Source organism: Phyllobates terribilis, unplaced genomic scaffold (assembly GCF_046119375.1).
Source record: "Phyllobates terribilis strain yellow unplaced genomic scaffold, ASM4611937v1 Scaffold_2__4_contigs__length_985480577, whole genome shotgun sequence".
Classification (NCBI taxonomy): domain Eukaryota; kingdom Metazoa; phylum Chordata; class Amphibia; order Anura; family Dendrobatidae; genus Phyllobates; species Phyllobates terribilis.
In genome coordinates this window covers 943,835,599-943,854,113 of record NW_027362762.1, presented here as the reverse complement: position 1 = coordinate 943,854,113, position 18,515 = coordinate 943,835,599, and the positions used below count along the sequence as shown (strand labels likewise).

At 46.7% G+C, this 18,515-nt stretch overlaps 1 protein-coding gene across 1 annotated transcript in view; it reads left to right on the top strand.

Moving 5' to 3' along the window:
* Positions 1–17,739, top strand: part of LOC141253086 (uncharacterized) — a 43,188-nt gene extending 25,449 nt beyond the window's left edge. The window contains exons 2-4 of the mRNA XM_073670841.1: positions 15,879–16,020; positions 16,118–16,265; positions 16,346–17,739. Coding sequence (XP_073526942.1) covers positions 15,972–16,020; positions 16,118–16,265; positions 16,346–17,114 — 966 coding nt within the window. The 5' untranslated portion in view covers positions 15,879–15,971 and the 3' untranslated portion in view covers positions 17,115–17,739. The remainder of the gene's footprint in view (positions 1–15,878; positions 16,021–16,117; positions 16,266–16,345) is intronic.
* The last annotated feature ends 776 nt before the right edge of the window (positions 17,740–18,515 follow it).

Here is an 18,515-nt window from a genome sequence, read left to right as displayed (position 1 = left end):
AAGCAGCAGGTTATCCAGAGGTCTTAAAGGCGTATTTCAAGTGTATAAGTCAGAGACTAAGTGTTCAGTGGGACGAGGAGGACTTATCTCTGCGGTTGTCCTAAGCTTCACAGTACTAACTACACTGTATGTTCATTAGAAAAAAAAGGAATAAATCTCTGTCGGATCAGGTCCTGGTATATAAGAGCTATCAGGATTTTCGAGCTTTCAACCTTTTGTTCTCACTTTCCTACAAAGTTTTCACTTCCATGGTCAAAAAGTTAAAAGCTGACTAAGAGTAGCTTCATTAGTTGCAAGGATGTTTGATATTTATCCACAAGACCACCAGGGACATTATTTATTGACCACTAGACCTCCAGGAGTAATATATGTTTAGCTCACCATATTATCAGGGGTATTGGTCACTAACTCTTTTTCTCAAGCAGAGATATTTTTTCTATGTATTTATTTAATCACTAGACCACCAGGGGTATTATTCATTAGCTCACAGTCACTAGACTTGAAAGGATGATAATCACTGACTCCTTACACTAGTATATAAATTAACTTGTATGTATTTAGAAAATATGTCACATAGAATTTTATTTAATAGCTCACTTGATCACCGGGGTCGTTATTTATTAAGTCACTTGATCATATTCACTAATTCTGTAGACTAGCAGGGATATGTAATTATTAGTGTTGAGCGAGCATGCTCGACACTGCTCGGTACTCGCCCGAGCATCACGCTACTCGGGATGTTCGGCGAGCACCGAGCATTTCCGGGTTACTCGGGCGGGAGCTCGGGTCTCCGCCCTGCATGTTTGGCGCTCTTTACAGAGCCAATGAACATGCAGGGATTGCCAGCCAGTCACGGTAATGCCACAGCCATGTTGTTTGTGGGCATTACAGTGATTGGCTGGCCGCACAGCGTCACCTCGAGTATTTAAAACCGGGCGCCGCCATCTTGGACACAGTCGCTCCGGATCAGACAGTGTAGGGACAGCGCTGCTGATTTAGGGAGAGATTTATCCTGCAAAATAGTTAGTGTAGGGTCTGTAAAGGCTGCCAGATCAAACAAACAGTCCTTCTCAGGACTAATATCCATCCCAGGTATATCAGGCAGGCAGGCAGGCAGGCTGTATAGGAGACGCAGTGGTTATACCAGCAAACGCTGCATTACAGTCCTGTGTGCTGCTCCTGTTGCTGAAATTGCTGGACTTAGCTCCAGGTCCCGGGGGCCAGGAAAAATCCTTTTTTTAATCTAAATCCTCTTTTTTTTTTCCTCCTTCACAATGTACAAATACCCATCTTATTAACTTTTTGGTGCCCCCCCCCCCCAAAAAAAAAAAAGTGCGCCTCTGATTTTTCAGACACAAATATATCTGTTGAAAATAGTCTGGTGTAGGCCAGAGAAATAGAAGTGTGGTTTTGCAGTTCTATGGGCCATTTGTATCTAAAAAAAACAGTTTGAGTGTGTCGCTCACTGTTCAGCCGCAAATATATATATATTTTAAAAAGCCTGGTATACACCAGTAAATTATTACTGTGGTTTTGATGTTCCACGGTAAAACATCTCTATTATCCTGTTTTTGGCATTTTTTGCTGTATAAAAATAATAATAGTGTCTCCCTGATTTTTCAGACACAAATATATCTGTTGAAAATAGTCTGGTGTAGGCCAGAGAGACAGAAGTGTGCTTTTGCTGTTCCATGGTAAAAAATCTCTATTATCCTGCTTTTTGCATTTTTTGCTGTAAAAAAAAAAAAAATAGTGTCTCCCTGATTTTTCAGACACAAATATATCTGTTGAAAATAGTCTGGTGTAGGCCCGAGAAATACAAGTGTGGTTTTGCAGTTCCACAGTACAAACCTCTGTATTATCCACTTTTGGGCCATTTGTATCTAAAAAAAACAGTTTGAGTGTGTCGCTCACTGTTCAACCGCAAATATATATATATTTTAAAAAGCATGGTATACACCAGTAAATTATTACTGTGGTTTTGATGTTCCACGGTAAAACATCTCTATTATCCTGTTTTTGGCATTTTTTGCTGTATAAAAATAATAATAGTGTCTCCCTGATTTTTCAGACACAAATATATCTGTTGAAAATAGTCTGGTGTAGGCCAGAGAGACAGAAGTGTGCTTTTGCTGTTCCACGGTAAAAAATCTCTATTATCCTGCTTTTTGTATTTTTTGCTGTAAAAAAAAAAAAAATAGTGTCTCCCTGATTTTTCAGACACAAATATATCTGTTGAAAATAGTCTGGTGTAGGCCCGAGAAATACAAGTGTGGTTTTGCAGTTCCACGGTACAAACCTCTGTATTATCCACTTTTGGGCCATTTGTATCTAAAAAAAACAGTTTGAGTGTGTCGCTCACTGTTCAGCTGCAAATATATATATATATTAAAAAGCCTGGTATACACCAGTAAATTATAACTGTGGTTTTGCTGTTCCACGGTAAAAAATCTCTATTATTCAGGTTTTGGTAGTTTTTTCCGTAAAGAAAAACAGTAGTGTCTCCTGACTGTTGTGACACAAAAATATATCTGTTGAAAATAGTCTTGTGTAGGCCCGACATCCCAGTGTGGTTTTGCAGTTCCACGGGTCAAATCGCTGTACTATCCAGTTTTGGGCCTTTGGTATCTAAAAAAAAAGCAGTTTGAGTGTGTCGCTCACTGTTCAGCCGCAAATATCTCTATTTAAAAAAGTGTGGTATACCCCAGTAAACAATAACTGTGGTTTTCCTCTTCCACGGTTCTAATCTACTCTTTATTACCCTTTTTCCATTGATAGTGCAAGTGTAAGCTATTTTACTTCATTTACAATGGGCAAGGCGCGTGGCAAGGGACGTGGAAGTGGACATTCTGGTGATGGTTCGTGCAGAGGACGGGGCCGTGGCCAAGGTGAAAATGTGCCACAACCAACAGCCACATCTTCTCGCTCCCACTTCTTGACCGAATTACTAGGGAAGCACAGAACAACACCAGTATTGAGAACTGATCAGTGTGAACAGGTTATTAATTGGATAGCAGACAATACTTCCAGTTACCTGGGCACCACCACCTCCGGTCTGTCTTCCATACGGTCAACTCTTAGTAGCCGTGAGTCTCGACCGCATACTCCTCCTCACCCTGATGCTCCTTCCTCCCACCATGCCGAGTGTCGTCAGACAGCAAGTGATCCCACACTTGGACACTCTGAAGAGCTGTTCACTGGTCCAATTCCATATTTGGGCCCCTTGCCTGATACGCTTGAAGTGGTGGAAGAGGAGATCCCATGTTGCGATGCCCAAATATTTGAACAGCCACGGCCACAGGAAGTCGACGTTGGCAATCTGTCACAAGAGGTGGACGATGACGAGACACAATTCCCATGAAGTGAGGAGGAGGATCGTGGTGCGCAAGTGGAGGAGGAGGAGGTGGTGGATGATCTAGTAACTGACCCAACGTGGAAGGAGGACATGCAGAGTGAGGCCAGCAGCACACAGGGGGAGGGAGGCAGAGTACCCCAACAGGCAGGAAGAAGCAGTGTGGTGGCCGCAGACAGAAGGCAGGCAACCGTTCCCCGTAACACCAACAGAAGGGACGTTGCCAGTACAAGCGGTAGGTCTTCCAGAGTCTGGAATTTTTTTAAAGACTCTGCTGATAACCCCAAAAAGGCCATATGTTCCACCTGCCATGCCAGCATCAGCAGGGGTGACAAAACTACCAGCCTGACCACCACCAGCATGATCAGGCACATGGCAGCAAAGCACCCGACTTTGTGGGGCGAAACCCAGGGTCCACGACCAGTGTCAGCGGGTGTCACCACTGCTTCTTCCACTGTTGTGCGTGCAATAGAACCCCCTGTTGTGTGTGCAAGGCAATCCCCTGTCCATACTGCATGTAAAGATGCCCCCGCCTCTCAGTCTTCACTTGTTATGGCAGTTTCTCAAGAAACAGCATCAACGTCCACGTCCACGTCCCACCGCAGCGTTCAATTGTCCATATCCCAGACCTTTGAACGAAAGCGGAAATTCGCAGCTAACGCCCCACAGGCCACAGTCCTAAATTCGCACATTTCACGACTGCTTGCATTGGAAATGCTGCCTTTTAGGCTGGTGGAGACGGAATCCTTCCGCAATCTTATGGCGGTGGCCGTCCCTCAGTACTCGGTCCCCAGCCGACACTATTTTGCCCGGTGTGCCATCCCCGCACTACACAAGCACGTGTCCCAAAGCATCTGCCGTGCCCTCAACAACGCAGTTACTGGGAGAGTCCACCTGACAACGGACACGTGGACAAGTGCTTGTGGCCAGGGACGGTACATCTCTCTGACGGCACACTGGGTAAACATAGTGGAAGCCGGGACCCAGTCGGACCTTGGGACGGAACACATCCTCCCCACACCGAGGATTGCGGGCCCTATGTCAGTCAGAGTTGCCCCCACAGTGTACAGCTCCTGCGCATCCTCCTCCTCCTCCTCCTCCTCATGTTCAGCCTCCATCTCAGATATCACCACATCAGTTACAAGCTGGAAGCACTGCAGTACTGCCTCCGCCAAGCGGCAACAGGCTGTGCTGAAACTCATAAGCTTAGGTGATAAACCTCACACTGCTTGTGAGTTGTGTACAGCTGTGAAAGAGCAGGCAGATCTGTGGCTGAGACCGCTGAACCTACATCCCGGCATGGTCGTGTGTGACAATGGCCGTAACCTGGTGGCGGCTCTGAGGCGAGGTGAGATCACACACGTACCATGCCTGGCTCATGTGCTTAACCTCGTGGTTCAGCAGTTTCTTAAATCGTACCCCGAGTTGCCAGATCTGTTCGTGAAAGTACGCCGCCTGTCAGCTCATTTTCGTAAGTCGGCTACAGCTTCCGCCACCCTTGCTGTGTTGCAGCAGCGTTTGCAGCTTCCGGCACACCGACTGGTGTGTGATGTCCCCACACGTTGGAACTCTACCCTCCACATGTTGCAAAGGATTTGTGAGCAGAAGAGAGCAGTTGTGGAGTACCAGCTGCAACAAGGCCGTCGATATTCAGGTCAGACTCCACACATAAGACCTCAGGAGTGGACCTGGATGTCTGACATATGTACCATCCTGACAAACTTTGAGGAGGCCACCAAGATGGTGAGTGGCGATGACGCCATCATTAGTGTCAGCATCCCACTTGTCTGTCTTTCTCTGCAGAGAATTAAAGAGGAGGCATTGCAGCCAGAGTATGATGAGATGGATCAAGAAGCCGTAGCGGGCGATTACACACAGCCCAGCCTCATCTCATCCCAACGTGCATTGGGGGACAATGAGGGAGAGGAGGAGGAGGAGGAGGAGGAAGAACAGGAGCTGCTATCATGCGTTGTAGACGGTAGTACCTGTACAAGTGTCATACCGTCGGTTCAGCGTGGGTGGCCTGAGGACAGGGGGGAGGAGGAAGAGGAGGAGGAGGAGGAGGAGGAGAGCATGGTCAGTCGTCATCTTGGTGAGGACACGGAAATCTTGCCCGTTACCAGTCTGGCATGCATGGCTGACTTTATGTTACGCTGCCTTAATCGTGACCCTCGCGTTGTCAAAATGTTGGGTGACAGTCATTACTGGTTGGTGACACTTGTAGACCTCCGCTACAAGGAGAACTTTCACTCTCTTATTCCTGAGGTGGAGAGGTCTACAAAAATGGGGCAATACCAGAAGGCCCTTGCTGCAGAACTCTTAAAAAAATTCCCATCTGAACACGCTAGCGGCAGAGGTCACAGTTCGTTGCCCAACCAAGGCGTACAGGCGAGAGAGATGCAACTCCAATCCAACAGAGGCAGGAGAACACTGTCAACGTTCTGGGACAGTTTTCTGACACCCGCCCAGCTTACAGGCCCTGAGGCGCGGGGTACTCTCACAAGGAGTGGAAAGTTTCAAAAGATGGTGAGGGAGTACCTTGCCGATCGTACCAGCGTCCTCCGTGATTCCTCTGTGCCTTTTAATTATTGGGTATCCAAGCTGGACACTTGGAATGAACTCGCTCTGTACGCCTTGGAGGTCCTGGCCTGCCCTGCCGCTAGCGTGTTATCAGAGCGTGTTTTTAGTGCCGCTGGGGGAATTATAACTGATAAGCGCACTCGCCTGTCAACTGACAATGCTGACAAGCTGACCCTTATCAAAATGAACAAGGGCTGGATTGGGCCAGACTTCCCATCACCACCAAATGACAGCAGAGTAACATAAAGTCAAATCCACTGTGTTATTTCGGGAGGTGTATTCACATGCACCGCTTCACACCCACACATGGGTATACGCTTCCTCGTTTCGGCTGTTTAATCTTCTTCTCCTTATCCTCAGCCTCCACCACCACTATACCACCAGGGTGCCAGCATTGCAAGTTCCTCCGTCATAATTTTTGGCAGCTTTTGCTGGGAAAGCATAAGCAAATACCATGGGACACCCACTCCCCAATAATGGGACTTATGTTTGTAATATGCTGTACTGCATGGCTCTTGTACGGGGCATTGCAAGTTGCTCCGTCCTAATTTTTGGCAGCTTTTGCTGGGAAAGCATAAGCAAATACTATGGGAGACCCACTTCCCAATAATGGGACTTATGTTTGTAATATGCTGTACTGCATGGCTCTTGTAAGGGCATTGCAAGTTGCTCCGTCCTAATTTTTGGCAGCTTTTGCTGGGAAAGCATAAGCAAATACTATGGGAGACCCACTCCCCAATAATGGGACTTATGTTTGTAATATGCTGTACTGCATGGCTCTTGTAAGGGGCATTGCAAGTTGCTCCGTCCTAATTTTTGGCAGCTTTTGCTGGGAAAGCATAAGCAAATACTATGGGAGACCCACTCCCCAATAATGGGACTTATGTTTGTAATATGCTGTACTGCATGGCTCTTGTAAGGGGCATTGCAAGTTGCTCCGTCCTAATTTTTGGCAGCTTTTGCTTGGAAAGCATAAGCAAATACTATGGGACACCCACTCCCCAATAATGGGACTTATGTTTGTAATATGCTGTACTGCATGTGACGCGCCCCCTGGGCCGTGTGTAGACGTGTGTGGGATACCCGGTGCCGGGTCTCTGGGGTCTGTAGTCTCTGTGGCGGTGACCCGGTCTCGTGGCTCAGGCTGGTCAAACCAGTGGCAATCTTTCTTAGGTTTTGAGGTTAATTGTCCGACTGCGCCACTCGTGGATTGCGGTCAGGGAGTACCACCGCTGCGAGGCAGACCACTGAGGCTGGTGTTGTGTGCGCAGCATAAAATGGGATAACTCCCCTCGGGAGGAGTATAGCCTCAGGGCAGTGAGTGTGGATGATGGGGGTGATGGTGCACGAGCGCAGCAGGAATGACTCAGAGTCTTTGCAGTGCAGTTCAGGGTCTTTACTGATGATTATAAGGTAGACCCTCCCGGGAGTACTGGCTAGCATAAGAGGCCTGGTCAGTCTGTGAGCAAGCAGGAGTTCCCCTGGCCAGGTGGAGTTGTAGGCCTCCCCGTCTGTCTGCACTCTTCCTGGCTACCTTGCTGTAAGCGGGTAGAAGTAGCCCACGTCCCTGAGTGTACCGTGTAGTGCTCACCCGTATGGCTGGTGACTTGGGGCCTTCTGTTAGCCTCCGCTCCACGACGGCGGTGCTGGTCCCTTGCTTGTGACTGAGCCTCCGGGCTTCTATGGCCAGAGGACCTGAAATCCCCTGCCGGCTGGTTTCTGCTGCTGGATATATAAGTCCTCACAGCTTCGGACTCCTGTGTCCGGTTCCTATTGTCTTCTGCCAGGGCGAGCTCTGCTCAGCTTCCAGCCCCTCGTCTTTAGCTCCTAGCTCCTACAGAGCTCCTTGCTGTTACTTTCCCTTGCTCTCACTCTGACTCTGACTGTTCTCTGACTCACTCAACCCCACCCCAGATCCAGTTTATAAGGGCATAATTCTCCCCTCCCAGGACTGGGGCAGGAGGATGTTGCATGTTTAAGGGATCCTGACCAGGAAACCTCCCACTTGCTCTCCGACGTAATCTCTATTACTGTGGGGACCAGACCCCTAGGGTGCCACACATGGCTCTTGTAAGGGGCATTGCAGTACCTCATAATTTTTGGAAAGCATTCCATTCACTGCTTAGGCCAACAGTGCACAGGAGACCCAGTTGCTATAAATGGAAAAAAAGGTTTAGTTAACGCCCTCTGACCTCCATGTCATTTCCAAGGGGCATTGGAGTGCCTCGAAATTTTTGGTAGGCATTGCACTCACTGTATGCCCTATAACTGTGTAGCCGAACCGCTCCGTTTGTTACAGAAACATATCCTACAAGACATATCTGGTTGACTGGCCTGATATTGATGTGAATGGTCCCTGTTCCTCCTGCTCTTTCTCCTTTGCCACCACCTCATCCATCATTTATCACCTGAAGCTTTGTTTTAACGGGAGTCATAGAACTTGGATAGTAGCAGGAAAACATCCAGCAATCCTCGGAGGAGGTAGGATATGCGCCAAAACGCTGACCACCTCAGGCCTAGCCGCTACTACATACATGCGCTTGCATTACAACAAAACAAAGCAGATGCTAACTTCTATCATCCTCATCATGCTCCTCACCTTGGCACTCTCAACTCCCCTGATGGAGAAGCCAGGGCCCACCGGAGGAGTCTGATAGTCCGGTGGGCTCGGCCAATGCTGCCCTAAAGCAGGCCAGGCTAAGAAAAGTGTGGGAAAGGTTACCGGTACAAATAGGGGTGGCTGGGGACCGAGTATGGACACCCGGCCACCCCCTGGAGGCTGGGGAGCAAGCGGGGACACCCGGCCACCAGGCGGCTGGGGACTGAGTATGGATACCAGGCCGCCGACACAGCCATGGCGTGGTGGCCAGATTCCGCCTCCACATGCCTAAAAGGCCCAATTTAAAGTGCAAGCAAGCAAGCAGTATGGTATTGCAGCCTGGGGGTGGGTGGGTGGCAGGCTGCATACTTGCGCTTGCATTGCAAGGAATGGGAGAGGTACAATTGAACACTGCCCTGGGACAAGGACTTGAATGGGGATAGTCTGCAACGACAGGTGCAAGGTGGGAGGCATCTTCGCATGTACCATGAACAGGGGTTTGGCATGCACACACTACAGCGGAATAGGCTGTCCTTCCCACTAAATGCACTGGGGAGGGCACAGGTAATGTTTTGGTATATGTGCTTAATCTTATGTATAAGGCACACCAGGACAAATAGGGGCGGTTGGGGACTGAGTATGGATACCTCGCTGCCGAAGCAGCCATGAGGTAGTGGCCAGCTTCGGCCTCCTCTAAACTAAAAGGCCCCATTTCAAGTGCAAGCTAGCAGTATGAATTGCAGTCTGGGGGTGGGTGGGTGGCAGGCTGCACACTTACACTTGCATTAAAAGAAAACATAGCAGATGCTAACTTCTGTCATCATCATCATGCTCCTCACCTTGGCACTCTCAACTCCACCGATGGAGAAGTCAGGGCTAGTGTTGAGCGAGTATGTTCTATTAACCCTTTCGTCGAGTATGCTCCAGCCGAGCTCCGAGTATTTACAGCTGCTCGGTGATATGGTTGAATCGCTCCCGTGTGCATGATTTGCAACTGTTTGACAGTTTTATTACATGTGAGGAATGTCTATTTCTTACACATTCCTCACATGTAATAAAACTGTCAAACAGTTGCAAATCATGCACACAGGAGCGATTCAACCATATCACCGAGCAGCTGTAAATACTGGGAGCTCGGCCCGAGCATACTCGGACAGAACATACTCGCTCAACACTAGTCAGGGCCCACAGGAGGAGTCTGGTTCTCTGGTCGGCTCGTCCAATGCTGCCTAAAGCAGGCCGGGCTAAGAAGAGTGTGTGGGGGGATGTTCCAAGGAGAAATGGGGGCGGCTGGGGACCGTTTATGGACACCCGACTGCCCCCAGGCGGCTGGGGACCATGTGGACACTCGGCCGCGGGGCGGCTGGGGACTGAGTATGGACACCCGGCCGCCGAGCGGCTGGGGACTGAGTATGGATTCCAGGCCGCCAACACAGCCATGACGTGGTGGCCAGATTCCTCCTCCACATGCCTAAATGGCCCAATTTCAAGTTCAAGCAAACAAGCAGTATGGTATTGCAGCCTGGGGGTGGGTGGGTGGCATTCTGCATACTTGCGCTTGTATTGCAAGGAATGGGGGAGGTACAATTGAACACTGCCCTGGGACTAGAACTTGCATGGGGATAGTTGTAAGTCTGCATCTTCTGATGCGGCAAGGATCACTTATGATGGGCACACTTTTAGACAGTGACCTGGGAGTCAGAGATGCTTCCAGGGGTCTTCCCCATGCTGTTCCCATGTCTTTTCAGCACTTTATGCATGTGTCACACAGCACATGGCCAGATAAGGTTGTAAAATGTTAAAATGACATTTCCCGGTGAATGCATTTGTCATAGTTGTAAGCAATACAAAAGTGCAAAAACGCATAAAAAATGCTACTTGTGAACATAGCCGAAGGTGTGGAGGAGTATTTTTGTTTTTGGTCATTTATTTTAACTTATACACAAGTCTTTTCCCTGGAAAGGATGTTCCTTAACATATTTCACAGGAAAAAAGTTTCACTTTCGTTTTATTGTGAGCCTGTAAAAGTGGCTTAATACCTCTGACCACGTTGTTGACAGCAGTGACCTGGGGGTCAGAAATGCTTCCTGGGGCGATCCCCATGCTGTCCCCATGTCATTTGAGCACTGTCACTATCGTTTTGGGCACTTGTTAGGCTTTTAAAAGACTGCCGGGGGTGCCACCGCAAAAATGCTCGAGTCTCCCATAGACTAACATTGGGCTCGTTGCTCGGGTCGAGCACCCGAGTATCACGGCGAGCTCGGCCCGAGCTTCGAGCACCCGAGCATTTTAGTGCTCGCTCAACACTAGTAATTATGAATTTATTCACTAGACCACTAGAACTATTATTCACTAACTCCCTAGACCAGATAGTATGTGTGTTTATGTATTTAATCTCTTGATCATCAGGAATATTATTCCTTAGCTTACTAGCCCACCAGGAATACTATTTATGAATTCCCTAAACCCAAGGACCCCAGGGATATTATTAACTAAGTCATTAGACCAGCAGATATATGTATTTATCAATTTAGTCACCGGACCACAAGGGATATTATTTACTAACTTACTAGAAGAGCAGAGATATACAGTGCTGGCCAAAAGTATTGGCACCCCTGCAATTCTGTCAGATGATACTCAGTTTCTTCCTGAAAATGATTGCAATCACAAATTCTTTGGTGTTTTTCTCTTCATTTAATTTGTCTTCAATGAAAAAAACACAAAAAGAATTGTCCTAAAGCCAAATTGGATATAATTCCACACCAAACCTAAAAAAGGGGGTGGACAAAAGTATTGGCACTGCTTGAAAAATCATGTGATGCTTCTCTAATTCGTGTAATTAACAGCACCTGTAACTTACCTGTGGCACCTAACAGGTGTTGGCAATAACTAAATCACACTTGCAGCCAGTTAACATGGATTAAAGTTGACTCAACCTCTGTCCTTCGTCCTTGTGTGTACCACATTGAGCATGGAGAAAAGAAAGAAGACCAAAGAACTGTCTGAGGACTTGAGAAACCAAATTGTGAGGAAGCATGAGCAATCTCAAGGCTACAAGTCCATCTCCAAAGACCTGAATGTTCCTGTGTCTGAAGTGTAAAGCCCATGGCACTGTGGCTAACCTCCCTAGATGTGGACGGAAAAGAAAAATTGACGAGAGATTTCAACGCAAGATTGTGCGGATGGTGGATAAAGAACCTCGACTAACATCCAAACAAGTTCAAGCTGCCCTGCAGTCCGAGGGTACAACCGTGTCAACCCGTACTATCCGTCGACGTCTGAATGAAAAGGGACTGTATGGTAGGATACCCAGGAAGACCCCACTTCTTACCCCGAGACATAAAAAAGCCAGGCTGGAGATTGCCAAAACTTACCTGAGAAAGCCTAAAACGTTTTGGAAGAATGTTCTCTGGTCAGATGAGACAAAAGTAGAGCTTTTTGGGAAAAAGCATCAACATAGAGTGTACAGGAAAAAAAAAGAGGCATTCAAAGAAAAGAACACGGTCCCTACAGTCAAACATGGCGGAGGTTCCCTGATGTTTTGGGGTTGCTTTGCTGCCTCTGGCACTGGACTGCTTGACCGTGTGCATGGCATTATGAAGTCTGAAGACTACCAACAAATTTTGCAGCATAATGTAGGGCCCAGTGTGAGAAAGCTGGGTCTCCCTCAGAGGTCATGGGTCTTCCAGCAGGACAATGACCCAAACACACACTTCCAAAAGCACTATAAAATGGTTTGAGAGAAAGCACTGGAGACTTCTAAGGTGGCCAGCAATGAGTCCAGACCTGAATCCCATAGAACACCTGTGGAGAGATCTCAAAATGGCAGTTTGGAGAAGGCACCCTTCAAATATCAGGGACCTGGAGCAGTTTGCCAAAGAAGAAAACCAATAACCATGAGTGGAGAAAAAGTTTTTTTTGTTATCATTCATATTCTCTGAAACATAGCCAATAAAGGAAAAATTCTACCGGGGTAGGAAAACTTTTGAGCACTACTGTATATATATATATACTGTATATGCATTTAGTCAATAAACTACCAATTCATTAACACTAAGGATGTAATTTATTAGTTCCATAGACCCCCCATGGATAGAATTTACTCTCTCACTAGACCAGCAGGAATATGTATTTATGTATTTAGTCACTAGACCACCAGGAATCGTATTAATTGTTTCACTAGACCTCAAACATTATTATTCATTAATCATTAAACTAGTACAGGAATGTGTTTGCTTGCTTGTTTTTTTTTGTTAATTTAGTCAATAAGCCACCAATAATTTTATTTAGGCTGTGTGCCCACGTAGCGTTTTACAAGCGTTTATGCTGCGGAATTTCCGCAGCATAAACGCTCCAAAAACGCTTGGTAATCCGCCCCCCATGGTCCTCAATGAGAAGCCGCACTGTCAATGCCCACGCTGCGGTTTTTTCCGCTGCGTTTATGCTCCGCGGAAAAATCCGCAGCATGTCATTTAATTTTGCGGAAGCGCGGCGTAATCGCCGCCATTGACTTGCATTGGGCCGCTTCAAATCCGCAAATATGTAAAAATAATTGCGGAAGTGAAGCGCATTTGCTGCGGTCTTGTACCTCAAAACCGCAGCAAATAGGAAGTGACGTCACAATTGGGCGTTCCATCCATCCATCCCATGAGCATCCCATAATCCAGGAAGACGAGAATCCCATAATATTCCCGTCTCTCAGGATCATGGCTGCTAACGTGGGATGGTACAAGCGGATGAATGTCAACGTGGGATTCATCATTAGTGTGGTAAGTGTCTGTATGTGTCTGTGTGGTGTGTATGTGGTCTGTATGTGTCTGTGTGGGGTCTGTGTGGTGTGTATGTGGGGTCTGTGTGGGGTCTGTGTGCGCGGGTGTCAGCAGGCAGACATAGGCCGATGTGACACTACTACTCCCATCGGCCTATGTCTGTCCCCCGTCCACTCATGCCAGCAGGATCAGCTCGATGGGAGCAGTAGTTCCCATCAGACTGATCCTGCTGTAAAATGTGCCCCAAAATTAAATTTAATAGCCCCCATATGTGCCTCCATATATTATTGACCCTATCCCCCCCCCCCTATTTTTTTTTTTTTTTTTGGGGGGGTGCTATCATTATTAAAGTTTTTTGTTTATTGGCCCCAATAATATGTAATCTACTGCCCCCTTTTTTTTCATTGGTGGCCAGTGGTTACCTAAAAAAAAGTTTATACATTACCTGTCCCCGCCGATCGCCACCTAAAATAAAGTAAAAAATAAAAAACTACACCTATACTCACCTAGACACCTAATTCCCCGAAGCCATCAATCTCCTGTAATAAAATATAAAATAATAAACCACAACCTTATCCTTACCCCTCCGTAGTAGTCCACGAGTGTCCCACGATGATCTCCAGTTTAGAGCAGCCACATAGAATGTGACCGCTCTGAACCGCTGCTAGAATGATGGGGCCGTAAAGCAGCCCCGTCATTGCATAAGCGGGTTCACCGGAGTTCAGGCAGCGCTGCTCCGGTCAGCTCCTTTACGGCCCTGCTGTATCGTGAGAAATTCCCACGGTACAACAGGGCTGTAAAGGAGGTCACCGGAGCAGCGCTGACTGAATGCACTCCGGTGACCTCAGTCAGTGGCTCCCTCTGCCGGGAGCGGACGTGTTCCCGGCAGTGTGAGCTTACAGCAGCCATGCACAGCTGTCACCATCTCCAGATGTAACAGCTGTGCATGGCAGATCAGCGCAGGAACGTGGACAGGTAACTATTTTTTTTTTTTAGTAAAATTAGAATTAAATAAAATTGTGTTTTATTTCAAATAAATTATTTTTTTCTGGGTGTTTGTCTTTTTTATTTTTAACACTTTGTCGGTTAGTAATGGGGGTGTCTTATAGACGCCCATCATTACTAACCTGGGCTTCATGTCAGCTGGCGCTGACATGAACCCCACCACTATTACCCCCTGCCACCGCACCAGGGCAGCGTGGAAGAGCGAGGCTAAGTGCCAGATTTGGCACACAAATATGATGTGCCAAATCTGGGGCAGCTGAGGGCTGATATTATAGCCTGGGAGGGGGCCTATAACCATGGCCCCTTTCTAGGCTATTAATATCAGGTCGCAGCTGTCCGCCTAGCCTTTGCTGGCTACAATTTATAGGGCGACCCCATGTCATTTTTTTGGGGGGGGTCTTCTTATATAGTAGCCAGAAAAGGCAAAGCGGCTAGCCTTTGCTGGCTACAATTTATAGGGGGACCCCATGTCACTTTTTTTTGGGGGGGTCTTCCTATATAGTAGCCAGAAAAGGCAAAGCGGCTAGCCTTTGCTGGCTACAATTTATAGGGGGACCCCATGTCACTTTTTTTGGGGGGGGGTCTTCCTATATAGTAGCCAGAAAAGGCAAAGTGGCTAGCCTTTGCTGGCTACAATTTATAGGGGGACCCCATGTCACTTTTTTTGGGGGGGGTCTTCCTATATAGTAGCCAGAAAAGGCAAAGCGGCTAGCCTTTGCTGGCTACAATTTATAGGGGGACCCCATGTCACTTTTTTGGGGGGGGTCTTCATATATAGTAGCCAGAAAAGGCAAAGCGGCTAGCCTTTGCTGGCTACAATTTATAGGGGGACCCCATGTCACTTTTTTGGGGGGGGTCTTCATATATAGTAGCCAGAAAAGGCAAAGCGGCTAGCCTTTGCTGGCTACAATTTATAGGGGGACCCCATGTCACTTTTTTTGGGGGGGTCTTCATATATAGTAGCCAGAAAAGGCAAAGTGGCTAGCCTTTGCTGGCTACAATTTATAGGGGGACCCCATGTCACTTTTTTTGGGGGGGGGGCTTCCTATATAGTAGCCAGTAAAGGCTAAGCTGCGGCCTGGTATTAATAGCAAAGGAAGGGTCCATGGTTATTGGCTACTTCACAGACTATAACATCAGCCAACAACCGTCTGCTTTCCCTTTGCTAGTTATTAAAACTATGCGTGAGCCCACTTATTTTTTTTGGTTAAAAAGATTTTATTAAAGTGAAAGATTATTGTACAGTGTATGTAGGTTCATTCACTGAAAGCTCCTGCATACGCTGTAAGGTTGATTTCTCACGTCCACATATCCACGTTAGTACAGATGAGTGTGACCGAGCATGATTTGCAATGGGTCTGTGTGTGGGTCTCCGCTGTGTGTGGAAAATGGCATCAACACTCGTCCCGGAGATTGACGTGTGAAAGAACCGTACAATATAGGTGAGGGGTTAGTGTTGGTGTGTGTGCGTACATATCTCCATATGTTTATTTAATTATTTTTTTGGGGTTAATCTTTTATTCCTCCATTTTGTTTTTAAAATAATATTCACACACGTTATTATTCACTGTAGATTGAAAAATATCCCGAAATATGGGACCGAGCTAGTCCTGATTACAAAGACAAGCAGAAGAAAAAAGACGCCTGGGCCTCTGTGTTGAGCCAAATGTATCCCCAGTGGGTGAATGCGGAACGTGATGCCCAAGAGGAAATTAGTAAGTTTTGATTTTTACATTTATTTTTATATCTATTTATAATTGCACTTTTTGGTGTTAAAGCAGTTCATAAATTGTTTTGGTTGTGTCATTGCAGTGTATGATATTAAAAATCTGTGGAGATCGGTCACCGACCGGCTGGTGAAGTATCACCAGTCGGTGCAAAGTGGCTCATCACCAAAAAAAAGAAAATTTCCTTTTGCGGACGAGCTGGCCTTCATACTAACCAGTAGGAGTTTGCGGAGGTAAATTCCCAAAACATATTAATTGAAATGTTTCCAAAAATGTTGTATTTACATTGGGATTTACCTTTTATTATATACAGAACTGAAGGAAACATCATGGCCCCAACAGCAGAAGAGGACACAAACACAGAGCAAGCAGAGGAGGAATCCGAGGACTTTTTCCAGCTTTCCTCACCGGATCCATCTGCTTCGGCATCTTCAGCATCTGGTTGTCCCTCACATTCTTTGTCCAATCCAGCGGACATCGGGACGGGTTTGGTGACTGATTCTCCTGCTCCTGCTCCAAGTGACGTTGGAAGCTCTGCTGGTGATGTGTTGAGGCCCACTGGGAGGGGGTCTGGTTCTGCTCATCTCGTGGCATCGAGAAGGGCGGGCAAAAAAAAGGCCAAAAGCCACGGGGGTGGGACTATTGTGCTTGAAGCACTCACAAATCGAACCCTCAGCCTTGTGGAAAGGGCATCCCAGGAAGATGCCATCGATAAATTTTGCTCAGCCCAAGCTGCCCGCATCAGATCTCTGCCACGAGATAGGCAGAACATGTACATGACTGCAGCAGGCGCTATGGTCATGGCAATTGAAGAGGCAGCAGTTATGCCCTCGCCCCCAGCCGTAGTATGCGGAATATTTAATTGTTTCAAACCCAGTGTGCCTCCACCACGACCAGCAGCTGCAACCCAGCGTTTTGGGCAGGTTGCTGCAGCATACCGTCCAGAAGATATGCAACCAAGTTATGGTCGCCAAATGGCTCATGGTGCATCATCATTTGTCAGAGGACCATCCCCCAACTCTACTTTTTCTCAAGAAATGTTTCCTGGGTACAGCTTTGAAGAAGACCTTCAAAACATGTAGTTAAATAATTTTACCCCTCCCTGTCAGCATTTTTGGACCCTAGCAAATACAGACAGCACCTGTAGGTCGATAGATACACAATGTTTTAGAGAATCAGACAATTAACAAAGACCTTTTCTTATGGTCACCTATACCAGACTTCAGGCGTAGGGGACTGTAAGAAAAGGTGTTTCTTTTTATATAATTAAACAACCTACAGGTGCTGCCCGTATTTTAGGGCCCAAAACTGATTACAGGACAGGTGTGCTGTACACAGTGTGTAATTTCTTCCCAAGTTATGGGCAATCATAGAATCATAGAATCATAGAATCATAGAATGGTAGAGTTGGAAGGGACCTCCTGGGTCATCTGGTCCAACCCCCTGCTCAAAGCAGGATTCACTAGATCATCTCAGACAGATGTCTGTCCAGCCTCTGTTTGAAGACGTCCATTGAAGGGGAACTCACCACCTCTCGTGGCAGCCTGTTCCACTCATTAATCACCCTAACTGTCAAAAAGTTTTTTCTAATATCTAATCTGTGTCTCCTCCCATTTAGTTTCATCCCATTGCTTCTAGTCTTTCCTTGTGCAAATGAGAATAAAGATGATCCTTCTACAATGTGACAGCCCTTGACATATTTGTAGACAGCTATTAAGTCTCCTCTCAGTCTTCTTTTTTGCAAGCTAAACATTCCCAAATCCTGCAACCGTTCCTCATAGGACATGGTTTGCAGACCAGTCACCATTCTGGTCGCTCTTCTCTGAACTTGCTCCAGTTTGTCTATGTCTTTTTTAAAATGTGGTGCCCAAAACTGTACACAGTATTCCAGATGAGGTCTGACCAAAGAGGAGTAAAGACCGATAATGACTTCACGTGATCTAGACTGTATGCTTCTGTTAATACATCCCAGAATTGTATTTGCCTTTTTTGCTGCTGCATCACACTGTTGACTCATGTTCAGTCTATGATCTATTAGTATACCTAAGTCTTTTTCACATGTACTGTTGCTTAGCTCTATTCCTCCCATTCTGTATATGCTTTTTTCATTTTTATTGCCCAGATGTAGTACTTTGCATTTTTCCCTGTTAAAAACCATTCTGTTGGTTGCTGCCCACTGCTCCAGTTTATTTAGGTCTTTTTGAATCCTCTCTCTCTCTTCTCTAGTATTAGCTATCCCTCCTAGCTTTGTGTCATCAGCAAATTTAATCAGTTTACCCTCAATTCCTTCATCTAAATCATTGATAAAGATGTTGAACAATACAGGTCCCAGGACGGAGCCCTGTGGTACCCCACTTGAGACATTCATCCAGCTGGATGTGAAGCCATTTACAACCACCCTTTGAGTCCGATCACTAAGCCAGTTATGAATCCACCTAACAGTTGCCTGGTCCATTGCATACTTGGTCATTTTTTCAATAAGG